The following is a 14,463-nucleotide window of genomic DNA, read 5'->3' as shown; positions in this document are numbered from 1 at the left end:
AAGGCACTTTACAGAGAAGGTCCACAATTTTTTGGGGATGCCTTTAGCTGGTACTCTCCGAGTAGACCACTAAGCTCAGTCAATGCTTTTCTGATGCCCACCTCCAGAGTCAAAAGGATGAACTGGGGGAGGAGTTTCAGGCATAGCACTATCAGGATATGGAACTCTCTTCCGCTCTCTGTCAGGAAGATTTCATCCCTGTTCGAATTTAAGAAACACCTCAAGACATGGCTTTTTACAAATTAGTTTCTCTAACACAGTATATGAACCATAAGCGCCTAGACATCAATGGGTATTAGTGCGCTATATAAATTGTTATAACATAACATAACATAAGTAATGCGCCAGCCAGTGCCCCAGGGCCAACGCTCACTCCACTTTGTTTATTTTGCTCTCCTGTGGCACTCCTGAGAGATTGCTATCCATGACAAGTCCATGCTTATCCAATAATGATGCACACAATGAGGCAGGCAGCTATGTTGAACAGCCCGGTTCCCAATGGGTGTTCACACAGCTAAACCAATTACCAAGCTACAGAGGTGTAAATGGTGGCCATGGGTGAGGGAGGGGGTGGTATGTGTGAGTGTGTGGTCCTGACGAATGCTGCATAGGAGTTGGAAAGCAGAGGGGGAGACTTGCTTCTGCATCACTGAATGTGCTCTGCTTCCTAAAAGAGAGCGGCAACAGAGATTCTGCAAGAAACCTCCATCTAACATGTGGACATCGCAACATAGCCTAACTCAACACTGCCCTATGCCTGCAGGCTACATATGTGCTTTTGTTGCGGAAGCGGAGACAGGGCAGCTGAAGCTGGTTCTCGGTGCCTACTATGACCAGATGGCTGTGGCCGCACGGAAACCTTTTGTTTTGGAGGAACCAAAGGTTTTGGTGTGGGCTGGTGAGGGATTTGACCCGGCACCATGACCCGGCAGAAGATCAAGCAAATTGGAGTCTGAATCTTGAACCGAAAAGGCCCCTTCCACTTTGGGTGCTGAAGCTTCGAGATCTCCCTCTTCTGGTTCGATATCTTGCTGAGCGATGATACCGTTGCAGTTCGGGCTGGACTGTTCCCATGAGGCACAGGGTCAGACTGATTTGCATATAGCCATGTCTGAACTGGGGTGGCAGAGTGGGCTAAAAAAAGGTGATGGATTAAACCCAGATCTTTTGACTGGGTGTGAGTGTTTGATTTATTCAGATGCTCCGTCCATCACCACCCCCTTTTGTACCGCGAGCGATGATACCGAGCATGTTTTTGATGTCATATCTCTGCATTTCTTTGCATCCTGCCTGACGATCCCGTAGGATCTCTTTGGATCGAAATGACTCTCAGGCCTCACAATCTTCTACTTTGTACTCGTGAAGGTCGTATCGCAGGTACTTGAAACAGAACCATGGGCAGAATCAAAATGAAATGCATTCCATCAGCAGGGTGTCATTGATGGAGTTGAATGTGTGTAGGGTAGCCTGGATGGGCGAGGCCAGATCGGAGTGTTCAGACCCAACAAATTTTGATATGCAATCGATGGAAATGCATTCAAAAATAATACAGACGAGGTAGGAATGGATTATGCACCGAAAGGATCACAGAACGGTCTCAAACCAGAGCGCTGTAATACATGCCCGAAACCGATGGCAAAAAAAAAAATCTAACAATGGAGCTGATGCCCATGCGTACTATTACCAAGAGAAGGAGTCCCCTTACCGTGTGACTCGAAAGACTTCTTTGAAGAAAAACAACTTGCACGCATCCAGACCCAACGCTAGAGGGCACGAGTATGCAAAGCATGTGTATGGACAGCCACACATGCCTCAAACACATGCTTCCTTTACTTCTTTCTTTCTCACCATCTCCCACGCATACCCTTGCCCATACAGAAGCCTTTTGTTCTTCATTTGTTACTCTTTTCCCAGATTTTTAGGATTAAAAGTGTACAAATTGGACCTTACTTACCCTTCACACAGTGTCCAAAATGTTAAATACTCTGGTAGGCATGTGTGATAGCTATACAGTAAGAACATAACTTACATTCAACTCTGACTGCTACGTTCTTCAGAGCAACACCATGTCTGTTGCTTGCGTTGCACCGGTATGTGCCAGCATCGTGTCTGGTGACTGTAGGCCAAGGCCTGATTGCATTAGGGCCGCCATCTTTGGTGCATTCAACGCGCGGAGTTGGCCTTCCATCTGCCTCACAAGAGAAAGAGGCTGCTGTACCTTCCACCCACTTCAGAGTGCTCGGACAGAGGAATTCGCTAAATGCAGGTCCATCTAAATTTTAAAAATATTATATCTTGAAAAATAGTACATTTTTCTTATGGCTGCTTATAGTTTTAATCGCAAAAGGTACGCACGTCTTAGTGCACATTTAACTTTTAAATATATCTGTAAATGTTCTGGTACCCACTTAATTTTGCCACAGAACACAAAATAAACAGGTAAATTATATACATAAAGGATGATCAAAACCTATAAATAACTCAATACTACTGCAAAAGGTAAAACATATAAAAACCAGGTACAGGGAGTCCTGCTAATAATCCATTTTTCATTCACTGTTGTTTGCTAGTTCATTGTGCAACAGAGTCAAGATACAAAGATTTATCAAAACAGATTTATACCCTTTGTGGCAAATTTATGAGAGTTTTGCGTCATGCTTGCACCTTGCAAAGTGGAACATGCATGACACAAACTTCTAAGTCAGATTTATGAAGCCACACAAAGCCACTTTGATAGCTTTGAATGGCTTATAAAATCTGGAGTAAGGCAACACAGAGTAAATCGCTGTGTTGCCTTACTCTGCGCAAGGGAGGCGCTCCATGGGCGTTGCGGTGGGTGTTCCCATGCAACTCCCTTGGTCTTTGATGCATTCCCAGATTTACAGGGACTTGTAAACCTGGGAATGTGCCAAAAAGATATGCCTTCCCAGGAAAGGTGTAACGTGGAGAAATATCTTTATTTCTCCTCGATTTTTTCCTCCTGTATGTGTGCTGTATCGTGCAGCAAACCTACAAAGACCGAAAAGTCTCTCATGATTGTTTTTGTGCAGGAAGGAGCCCCTTCCTGCACAAAAGGAATCCTCTTTGCAACGGAGGCACCCTTGCACCATGGTGCAAGAGCCCCTGCATTGGCGTGAGGCCGCCAAAACAGCACCAGCGCAAGAGGAAAGGACACAAATGTGCTGTATTGGATAAATACTGTGCATTTCTGTCCTTTCCCAGTGACACAGGGCAACACAGCAAGGTGACTTGCTGCACTGCACCACTATTTAATGAATATACCCCTTCATTTATTTGCAAATATAATACAGAGTGGTGGGTGTAGCGCTATAGATTTTAACAATGCAAATCCATTGATGATTAGTGCGCGATTGTGGTACTCTGAGAGTAAAACTCTGTTTATCCGAACAAAAATGCACACCCTTTGGGGGATATTTATGAGCCCCTTGTGGCACCGTAGCATCACTTTTTGTGATGCTCCAGCACTGCAAATCACACAATCCTATTTATGAGGTCAAGCAAAGTCACTTTGTGTGACTTTGAATTGCCTTATAGAAAGGAAGTAAAGCAAGTGAGTGCAAATCGCTGCGTTGCCTTATTCTGCATTAGGGACACATTCCATGGATGTTGCGGAAGGGTGTTCCTACACAACACTCATGGATTTTGATGCTTCCCCAGATTAACAAAACTCATCCTCAAGTGTAAGCAGTCTATCCTTGCCGACTGCTGGTACTAACTCCCGTCGTAGTGTTCTCCAGTGTTGGGTACCCACCTTCCATATTTGTAGAACTCTCTCATATAAGGCCAGCCACTTGTCTGTGACATCTCCTGATACATAACTAGGGATGATCCCTATGGGCAATATGACTTGGCCACCCTTGTCAGATACTTCAGTGTCTCTGTTGCTGCCACCATTCTCTTTAGGCCTCATGCCCAGCTTCGCTCTTCTTTCTACAAGAGCCAGCTTCCTTTACCCCAGGGCCAGGGCTAGGGGTCTCTCCTCCAGTTCTAGGGCTGCAACATCCTCTTGAAGGGATCTCCTGCTGCTGTGTGTTTCCCTGCACTGCTGGCTGTAGAGTGCATTCCGTGCCTGGTGTTGGGATGGAGGACATCCTCCTCTTCCTCTTTTTCTTCTCCCCCACTACCTTAGGGTATCTCCTTTCCCAGTACTGGTGGGGCTCTGTTGGTTTCCTCCCAGACCTTGAGGGCCTTCACCAGATCCTCTCTCTTTGCCTTTTTTTCCACAGTGATCCTTCTGCCCTTACACAATTCCAAAAGATGCTTCTTTTTTATGGTGGACCGATTGGTCATGTCAAGCTCCATGTTTCCCTTGCTCACAGTGACTTCCATGAGCTTTTCAAACTTTTTGAAACTATTGGAAACGTTGTCATAACTTTTAAAACTCCTTGGAAACAATGGGCATATTTACAAGGAACTGATGCATCTGCATAGATGCGTCAGTTTCCTTGCACCAGTGCCAAATGTCCTTGTGCCACCATGGATGCGCTGGGGCAGATTTGCAAGCCACTTGTGTCATTTTTGTGCCGTCGATGACGTCACTTTTTGTGATGCAGCATCTGCGGAAAAAGAGGCTCATTTGCACCGTGACATATCTAGGGAGATGCATCACGTTGTAAAGCCCTGCATCACATTATACCTGCATCAGTTATAATGAATTCAGGGTGGGCGTTCCCACACAGGAACGCCTTGTAGAAGTGACACAGTGAAATCTACAATAATTCACTACACCACTTCTAGGACACCACCGTGTCAAAACCTTACGCCTGCTTGGAGCAGGTGTAAGGAGTGACACAACACAATGAGGATAGAAATCCCTACGTGCTTTCGACATGACTCCAGCAATACGAGACTTTTGTGCCAACATAGTGTGCAATATTGTAAATACGGCGCCTCCATGGTGGCGCAAGGGTTTCTCAGGGTGGTGCAGGGAAAGTGATGCATTATTACAGATGCATCACTTTCTTGTAAATCTGCCCTCTGTGTTTACAATTCAGTGCTCTAGGGTGCAAGGATTAACAGATGCGTCAGAAATACTGATGCCTCTGTTGGCACAAAAGTGACGCATTGCTGGAGCTGCTCATGAAAGTAACGCAACTCCAGCAATGTGCCACAACAGATAGGTGAGTCCCATACAAAAAGCCCTGCATCACTCCTTATGTCTGGTCTGAGCAGGCATAGGGATTTTGACGCAGTGAAGGCGTAGTGAGGCAGTGAAATGTTGTAAATTTCACTGCGTCAGTTCTACATGGCTTTTTGCGTAGGAACACCTAGCCTGCATACTTTATAGCTGGTGCACGTATAATGTGATGCAGGCTGTACAATGTGATGCATCTCCCTAGATGCATCACATTTTAAATTGGCTGCATTGTTTGCGCCACCGTTGCGTCCAAAAAAGTGACGCAATGGCAGCACAAGGAAGCAACAGGCTTGTAAATCTGCCCTAAAGTCTCTGAAGACTACAAAACTCAACAAATCCTTGGGAAACACAAGCACTTCTTTTCTAGGTGTCTACTTATGTTGATTCTCAGAGGTCTTAACTTCAACAACTGTATGGTACTCTAAACAAGAGTTCTGGATCCAACCGCTAGGCACTAATGTGAGGAAATGGGGTATATTATATGGTGTGGTTGTGCAACTCACCATGTATTACACTTACCAACCCTTTTATGCCCAGTAGGTTTCATCTGTAAAACCCTTAGATCAACCCTGGGTAGCTGTGGCACAGAGGAAAACGAGTAAATCATTTTAGCAACATCAAAACTATTGAAGATGAGATCGACCCGACACTCAAGATATCCAATACCAATTTATAACAAGCATTATGCAATGCCAATAGCTCAATCTCTTGCAAATATGAGACCTATTTTATTGCAAATGCTTTTTTTGTAGACCCCACGAGATTGAGTAATTTGCCCAGAATCACAAGATGCAGAGCAGACGCCGAGTCTCAAACCAGCTTCTCCATCTCCATAGTAAGCGGCTCTAGCAACATTCTCTCCCCATGTGACGTTGTATACCCTAATCTGCTGCCCACATGAAGCTCCTTTAATCCCACCACGCCCAGTCTGCGCTCTTGTAGCTGCAAAAAATACACGCAGTAAACAATGACCCACAGAAAGGAACTGCCTGGCACTGACATGGCAATAAAGTCGCCTTATTAAAATCCACTCACGCAGGCAGTGACATGAAGTGAGCCACGAGGTGGCACTGGAGACTGGCTCTGAGCCCAGCGGGCACAGCGGCCAGAAGCTGCCTGACAGTTTGTGTGCTGGCTTCCTGCTAGTGACAGTCACTGTGTCCCCCACAGTGCAGTGGTACAGTCCAGATGCTTCCACATTTGCATGCTTGATAATCAGGGCCCTCGACAGTGCCTGCTGGTTAAGGGTAATCGCATGTGGCCCTTCATCTTTGGCAGCACAATAAGCAGAAATAATGCACCCCAGAGCCTGTCCTGCCGTCCGCAAGTACGAGACCAGCACGCTATCTTCACCCTCTCAACCTCTGTGGCCTCCGCTTCTGGGGACTGCCTGTACTGGAATCCTGGAATCTCCAGGGTGCGGCCTTGTTGGAAATGACCCTTTTTGCAGGGTTATCCTGAAACTTTTGCTTCTTCCTCCCTTATTTTTCCTAACCTGTGGTTGTTGGCAATAGGACTCTGGGCACTTTACCACTGCTGATCAGTGCTAAAGTGCATATGCTCTCTGTGTAAATTGTTATTGTAATTGGTTATCCATGATTGGCATATTTGTATCACCAGACGTCCCTAGTAAAGTGAACTATGTGTGCCACGGCTGGTGATACAAATGCTACTAGTGGGCCTGCAGCACTGATTGTGCCACCCACATGAGTAGCCCTAAAATGGTGTCTCAGGCCTGCCAACTCAGTGCTTGTGTGCAGTCTGTGAACTGCCATGTCCTCCTGGTCAGTGTCCCCACTGACCGGGCCTAACCCTTCCCTTTCTGTATACTTTGGTCACCCCGGTGGAAAGCCCAAGGTACCCCCTTGGGCAGGGTGCAGTGTATGTGAAAGGTAGAGCAGGTACTAGTGCAGGTGATATGCTCTGGTAGTGAATGACAGCCATTTTCGTTTTTCACTATTGTTAGACTACCTTGCCCATAGGCTATCATGGGGAATTCTGGCTACAGTGGCTACCAGCATATCTTCCCATAGGAGCAAGGTAGGACATAACAGTCTGGTATCCCTGAACTCAGAATTTAATAACACATCTTTTAGGAAAGGTGTATTTTAAATCCTGTGTTTGAGAACAGCACTTTTAGAAAGTTGCTATTCTCTTGTCTGACCTTTCTGTGTGCCTTGGCCTGTTTGTGAATTGATTGTCTGGTTTGTGAGCGACAGGGCTAGGGGATTCCAAGAGACAGAATGAGCCCGTCCAGTGGTGAATAGAGAGATCTGCATCTAAATGGGAGGGAGGAGTTGCACCTGGGATCTAAATAAGACTGTGCCTGCCCCCCACAGTGCTGGCTCCACCTACTGTGGTGCATCTGATGTCTCTGCCCTACACTGTGAAAGGAGAGAAGGAATCCTGTCAACAAAGTGCTCCAGGGCTGTGCTTTTTCTCCACAATGCTGGCTCCACCTCCTGCTGGGCGGCTGAAGACCCTGCCCCTCTCTCTGAAAGGAATGGAGAAGAGAGGAAAACAAAGTGCTCAAGGAACACCCAGAACTGGTTCAGACCGGGCTCAGAGCCCTCCTGCACAAAGGGAACAAAGACTTTAAGGGGTATAAGTACAGGACCCCTGACGACAGAAAATTAGATCATCCTGGAATCAAGAAGGAACCTCTGCCAAGGAGAAAGCTGAAACTGAAGAAGGAAGACTGTCCTGCTGTTGCTCTGCTGGACTGACCTGCTGTTGCTTTGCTGACAAGGAGAGGGGAAGGACTTTGCTTTGTGCTGTGTCCCCTTGCTTGAAGGAATCTCCAAGGGCCTGATAAGAGCTGGCTCCCTGTTAAGAAGTCCGAGGAACAAAAGGATTTCTCCCCCTGCTTCCCTGAACCCTACTGAGAGAGTTCTGTCCTTCCTAGAGTGCTTGAGCCAGTTGTGGTGCCTCTGGAAGTTGTACCTGTGTTGAGAAGCTAGAAACCAAGATTTGAAAGACTTTCTTCAAATTTTATCGCATCGCTCGCTTGCGGAGCGCATCCCCGTCAGTGCCATGAAATTCCCGCTGCCACGAGCGTCGAGATCGTCACAGCGCCTGTTGCCGCTGCCATAATTGTCGCATCCTTCGTTTGCGGGATGCACCAGTCCGGTGCGCGAAGATTACCATTGCTGCGAGTATCGTCGCAGAGCCTGTCGTCACTGAGTGAGATCGTCGCATCGCTTGCTTGCGGGCTGCATCACGTCGCTGCGAACATCGTTGCAGAGAAATCATATATCGAGGGGCCACGAGAGTAGAAGATAGTCGCTGAGCCACGCATCGTCGCCGCTCCGGAAATCGTCGCTGCCCCAAAGATCGTCACATCGTCCCTTTTGGGAGCCGCTTCCACGAAACCTGTGCACCGGAATCCACGCAAGGTATTGCATCCCTCCCCATACAGACCGGAGTCATCGCAACAAGCCCGCTACGTCCAGCAAGGCTGTCGCATCGCCTGCCCAGGGTCTCAGGAGTGACGCATCGCTTGCTTTTCACCGCTACAGCTTTCACTTGGTACTTTTGTCGCATCTAGCGGTACTGTTGGCTAAAACGTGAAGCAACTGCGGATTATTTTAACGCAACCTTAAGAACTCATTTGAAACCATATTCTTGAACTGTGTATCTTGGATTTTTGTCGTTTTGGTCTTGTGGAGTTTAGAATAAACACATTTATTTTTCTAAACTGTTGTGGAGTCAGATTGTGGTGTTTTCACTGTGTTACTGTGAGTGTTGGTACAAATATTTTACACATTGCCTTCGATAAGCCTTGCCTGCTCATGCCAAGCTACCCAGAGGGTGAGCAGAGGTTATCTAAGAGTATTTCCTTCTTACCCTGACTAGAAGCAAGGGTCCCTATTTGGACTGTGGTACCTACCTCTGCCAACTAGAGACCCCCAGTTCTAACAGGCCTATTTTTTTTTCCTCTTGTATTGTGATCTACATGAGTTCAGTTCCCTTATCGTAAATCACTCTAATACCAGGGACATGGGGACAATGTGACCTCTGTACTCAGTGGCCGAAAGTAGTGAGCAGAACAAACCTCCTGGCTGAGCGCAGAGAGAAACAGTCAATCCCTTTCAGTTTCTGACATTTCTATATGTAGACGTGCCATGCCACTTACAGTACAACCATAGAAGATCCACTTCCTGAACCCTTTTTATTCAATCAGGGCTGTTGCAGTTATTATCATGCCTTTTTTTTAATCTGTGTTGCGGAACAAATAACCACATTGCATGTCTAAACAGATACACGTTGCCTTTTCATGGAACATCATCCTCTATTACAAATTAGGCTAACATTATTTAAGTATACAATCAAGATGGCAATGATTATGTTGATATTTTTTCAGGTTTGCTTTCTATAATGATTTATTCTTACTATTTAGTTTGCCGTGTAATGCACGCTCACTGCGAGGAGAAACAGGAACCGACGTGCGCCTGTGTTGGGAGACTGAGTACGGACAGGCACCCTCAGTAATCAGAGTTGTGCTGTCAAGAATGCACAAGCTTGGCGTGCCGCATTTTATGAAACATTATGAATTAAAAAAAGGATTGGGGGTGCGCTCTATAAGGTGGTAGTGGGGTTGTCCATTATTGAAGTTTAAACGCGGCATGGGAGCTAAGACATTACACAAGCACTAAACTGACATGAAAGCGTGCGTGTGCTCGCGCTTTACACATCAAAGCATCATAATTAGCCTTGCAGAAAAAAAAAATGTGCAGCCATCATATTACAAGCTACAGCTCATCATTCTGGGCTGCAACAATTGTAAAAAACAAGAGTTCTCCTCAACAACTCACGAACCATGGAAGCCGTAGGAAAACTGTAGTTGGGCGGTGCTGCTTCGGGAAAAACTGAAGTGACATTTGGTTGCATCAACCATTTAGAAAGCAGCAAAATAGAGTGACAATGCACCAAACCAATGATGAGGCAGCAGACAGGAGAAAAGTCATTTTTGGAATACTTTAGGTCTTCCAGACAACGCATTTATGCTGCCTAGGCTCGACCTAAAAATAGACTGTATTTTTATAAGAATTAAGACACTAGAGCAAAAAGATCCAGTAGAGGGTTCCAGATATATATATAGATTTTACAAGAAAGAATAAATTAGAACAAGTTCACTCAACCACAAACATTTCTTGGCAATGTCAATGAATTGGAAACAGAATATGCAGGTCAATGATTTGGAAACAGAATATGCAGTTGATTAGTAGTACTTGAGGTAACCAACCCAGGCAGGGAGCTAGTCAGGGGAACCAGCAAGGTCCTCAGAACAGTTATCTTCCCAGAAGAAGCACTCCTTCAGCAGTTCCAGACACTTTATACACATTGCAATGAATTCCTATGGAGTGGTTCTATTGCAAGGAATGAAGGATGCTGAAGATGCTCTTAGGATGCTCTGGATATGCCGAGGTCAACAGTGGCTTTCCTGCAGGGATTCCCCAGTCTACAAAGATGGTGAAGGAGTCCTGTTTGAAGTGAAAGGGTGCATATTAAAATTTGTTTTCCCCTATCACTACCAAATTTTAGAGCTTTTTCTCTTTGCTTTCATCACTTCAACACTTTCACTTTTTAGCACTGCTATTCAGTTCCACATTAGGCACACCCTGTTTACATCTGAGTTAGTGTGTTTGGTACACCCTTGACCTGGTTTAAAAATCTGCCGGTCTTTTGTGGTCTACCATTTCTTGAAAGGAATAAGAGACCCCAGATGATGAAGGGCGGTCTCGATGGTGGACTGATGGGAACTCGCTTACACTGATAGCTTCTCCCTTTTCTAATTTCTGTTGGATACATAATTCTACTAGCCTTTTTGACTCTTTGCTAATTTTTGTTGGTGTCATTAGTATTCAGGGGGTTTAGCAGTTAGGGTTGTAAAATAATTCCCCTGGGACCTCTTTCAGTGTTCCAATGAAGTCCAGTCACCACTGGACTACCAGTTGCTCAAAGTCGCGATCACAGGCCAATCTTTCCTGAGAAGATAACTTGCGTTCTGAGGGATCCAGCAACTCTCTGATGGCACATCAATGTTCAGCAAATCGTGTTCAACTCTGTGCATTTGGTCTTGGTCTTTGATGCTGCACTGCAGAATTCGTAGCAACTTGAGGACTTTGGTCTACCAACTTTTTCCAACAGGCTTCTTCAGCTGGGAACAGGAGGCCAGTCTGTTGGCCCTTGAAGTTCTTTTGGTTTGACTGGGCTCTGGAGACAGATTTTCCTTGAGGAATGCACAGCAGGTACAGTCTCTCTTTTTTCTAGCCACAATGTCCAGCAGGTGCAGTGCACATAAGTGCAGACATACTTTGATGAGCCCTCAGAGCAGCAGGACAGTCCTTCTTCCAAGTTGGTCGAGCTCTGAGTTCTGGTTGCCAGCGGTGTCCTATTTATTTTCAGAAAATGCCTTCAGGGTAGGATGCTGTTGGGAGCCAGTGGGCTACCAGGTCCTCTCCCTCCTGATGACCACTTCCTGAGAAGTGTGGCATTTGGTTACCCCAAGATGCACCATTCTGCCAATTTCCAATATGGCGAGACTACTCTCTCTATAGTCAGAGGTCCCTGGACCACACGCAAAGGTGTAGCTACCAAAGGGCTACATGCCCCTGGAAAAAATGGTTTGACAACTGGCTTCTCATCTCCTGTCCCCCATGCCAGCCTGTCTGCCTAAACAGTAGAGTGCTACTCTCTTAAGTGTTACCTATTTGCCCTTCAATGGCAGCCTCTCATTTCAAGCTCGCCTTTAGGGCTATCACCCATGTGGATTCCTGCAGGAGGGAGGAAACACCTATCTCTCATGCAGTCTCCTAGTGTGTCCTCCACTGGGAGTTGTTTGCATGTCTCCCCAGGGGAGCAGAAAGCTGTCCGCAGGACAATGCCTGTGTACATCAGTAAACAGGCACTGGAAACTTTGGGCAATGGAATTGCAACTTCTAAAGTTGCACTTTTCCCACAAATTCGATATAACCATTAAAACAGAATAAATGCCTTGATTCTTTTGATACCAAAACATGCCAACCTTAATAGTCCCACTAAGAAGTTACCAGGGCTGGACTGCCAGCCTGTAGCTCTGTACTTGCTAATATGGCTACTTGCCTTTCTACAGTAAAAACGCCAATTTGGCATTTTTACTGCAGAATATCTAAAAGTACAGGTTCCACCTTTTAACCTGCCTTATGGCTCATTAGGCCTGCCATAGGGGTGACTTACATGCGTAAAAAAGGGAAGTTTGGGCTTTGCGATTACCTTAAACGGCAAAGTCGAGTTAGCAATTTTAAACTGCTCTTCCAGTCTGTACTGGTAGACTGGGAGCCATGTTTTACCTTCTGGTGCTCTACAGGAGGGACCAATTCATGCTGGACAGCCTAAAACAAACAAAACTAACAAATAGAAACCAAGCAAATGTGAGTTCCAAACCACAACGCCAATAATAAGCAAAGGGCAGAATGCATTCTCATGGAAGCTTTCCGAATGTCCAGAGGATGTCTTTAGCAAACCAGACAGTTGCGCTGTTTGGTAGGCTTCATCCAACAAATCAGTCCACCACACCATAAAATTGGCCCACAAACACCCAAAAAAAAGCAGCCCACACCCTGACCTGTCCCACTAGCCCATCAGGCACTGCCTGATTGCCCTATGAGCTAGTATGACCTTGCTTATTACTTACCATTACTAGGAAAGTCCTCAAATCGGCATAGATGTGATAACCTAGTGTTATCCTTGAAAATTTGAAACCGAGAAAAAAGGCCAACATGGACCACCAGTGGCTGAAACCAACTGCAACCTCCATCTTACTAGGTGCAATACAGGTATTACTACAACCTCATTCTTATAAAGCGCAATACAAGCATTAATGTGCTAAAACACATAGGGCCATATGTATAAAAGTTTGAAATACTGAGTCCCTAATTGCGATTTCCTGCAAATCGCAATTAGGAAATCGCTATTTCAAATGCATGAAATTCTATTGAGTTTCACTTGCGCTTCCCAGTGGGTCGCAAATAGTCCTACCTCATGAATATTAATAAGGTAGGTCCCAGTTTGCAACCCACTGGGAATCGCTAAAATCGCAGGGATGGTGGCCTGCTGAGGTCAGCAGACCAGCATGTCTGTGATTGCTTTTAAATAAAGCAATTTTTTTTTAAATGCAGCTCGGGATGCGTTTCAAAAACAAAAATGAAAAGTTTTTTTTCAGTTTTTAAGAGTAGGCAGTGTTCCGTGGGACCAAAAATGCTGTACCAAGCATTCACCAAGGAGAAGGGGTACCTTGGGGACCCCTTCCCATTTGTGAATCGGATACCACCTACTTGAAGTAGCTGATAAAATGCGAATGTTTTGCCACTGCATTCACTGTCACAAAACATTCATACATATCGCAGAGATTCAGTATTTGGAAGGGACGCCGTAAACACGCCCATTCCAAATACCGAATCGCAAACCCATTTTGCGATTCGGTAACAGGTTGCGAATTGCAAAATAGGGTTTGCTGCATCAGACAAACATTTTTTGCATTCACAAACTGCGAATCGGCCCGTTTTGAAAAGACAAAAATGATTGATGCATGTATCCCATAATGATAATTAATCTTGTGCAAACTAACTCGTAGTTGCACACTTCCAATGGCATGTTTTCTACAGGGCATAGCTCTGAAATGATTTGAAAAGGCAGTACAGATTCGGTGGGCCATACTTAATAATGCCAACAATGCCATATAGAAGAGGGCCCAAGGCAAATGTGTCACAGCCTAAAAGATGATCCCACCGCCCGAGTACTGTTTAGCTTTTACTGTTTTTCTTTCTATGACAGCTTTATCATTCCCTGGGAATATTCCCCAGTTGTGAGCAAACCCATTTGCCGCCACCCAGTCCTTTTAAATGCAGTGCCTTCCTATATTTAGCACATTACCTATAGTATTCCTGTGCTTGAAACAATGCATAGGAAGAAAAAATAAACAAAACAATAAGGATTTGGACTGCTTTCTACAACTTTGACATAGTTACTTAAGTCAGTAAGCTTAACTTACATTCAACTGTCACTGTTGTATTTATAGCATCGCGCCCATGTTTGTTGGTAGCCAGGCATTGATAGATGCCAGACTGGTTTCTCGTGATCTTAGACCAATACATTATCACATCGACGCCAGCCTCGTCGGTGCATCGAATAAATGGGGGTGGATTCCCAAAGGCTCTACAAAAGAAAAAGGCCTGGGTCCCCTCCACCCAAGTCTGAGTGTTAGAGCAGAAGGATGACTCGAACTTTGGTGCATCTAGGAAAGAACACAAAGACAGCACTGTTAA

The 14,463-nt window shown here is 45.4% G+C and overlaps 1 protein-coding gene across 1 annotated transcript in view; it reads right to left on the bottom strand.

The window, feature by feature from the left end:
* LOC147748140 (intercellular adhesion molecule 5-like) overlaps nucleotides 1-14,463 on the bottom strand; it is a 235,233-nt gene that overhangs the window by 102,434 nt on the left and 118,336 nt on the right. The window contains exons 8-9 of the mRNA XM_086958983.1: nucleotides 14,190-14,432; nucleotides 2,030-2,272 (exon numbers count right to left, since the gene is read on the bottom strand). Of these exons, the coding sequence (XP_086815109.1) occupies nucleotides 2,030-2,272; nucleotides 14,190-14,432 (486 nt within the window). The remainder of the gene's footprint in view (nucleotides 1-2,029; nucleotides 2,273-14,189; nucleotides 14,433-14,463) is intronic.

Source organism: Lissotriton vulgaris, chromosome 1_1 (genome assembly GCF_964263255.1).
Source record: "Lissotriton vulgaris chromosome 1_1, aLisVul1.2, whole genome shotgun sequence".
NCBI classification, from domain to species: Eukaryota; Metazoa; Chordata; class Amphibia; order Caudata; family Salamandridae; genus Lissotriton; species Lissotriton vulgaris.
Note: the sequence above shows the minus strand (reverse complement) of the source record. Positions and strands in the feature narration are given on the sequence as shown.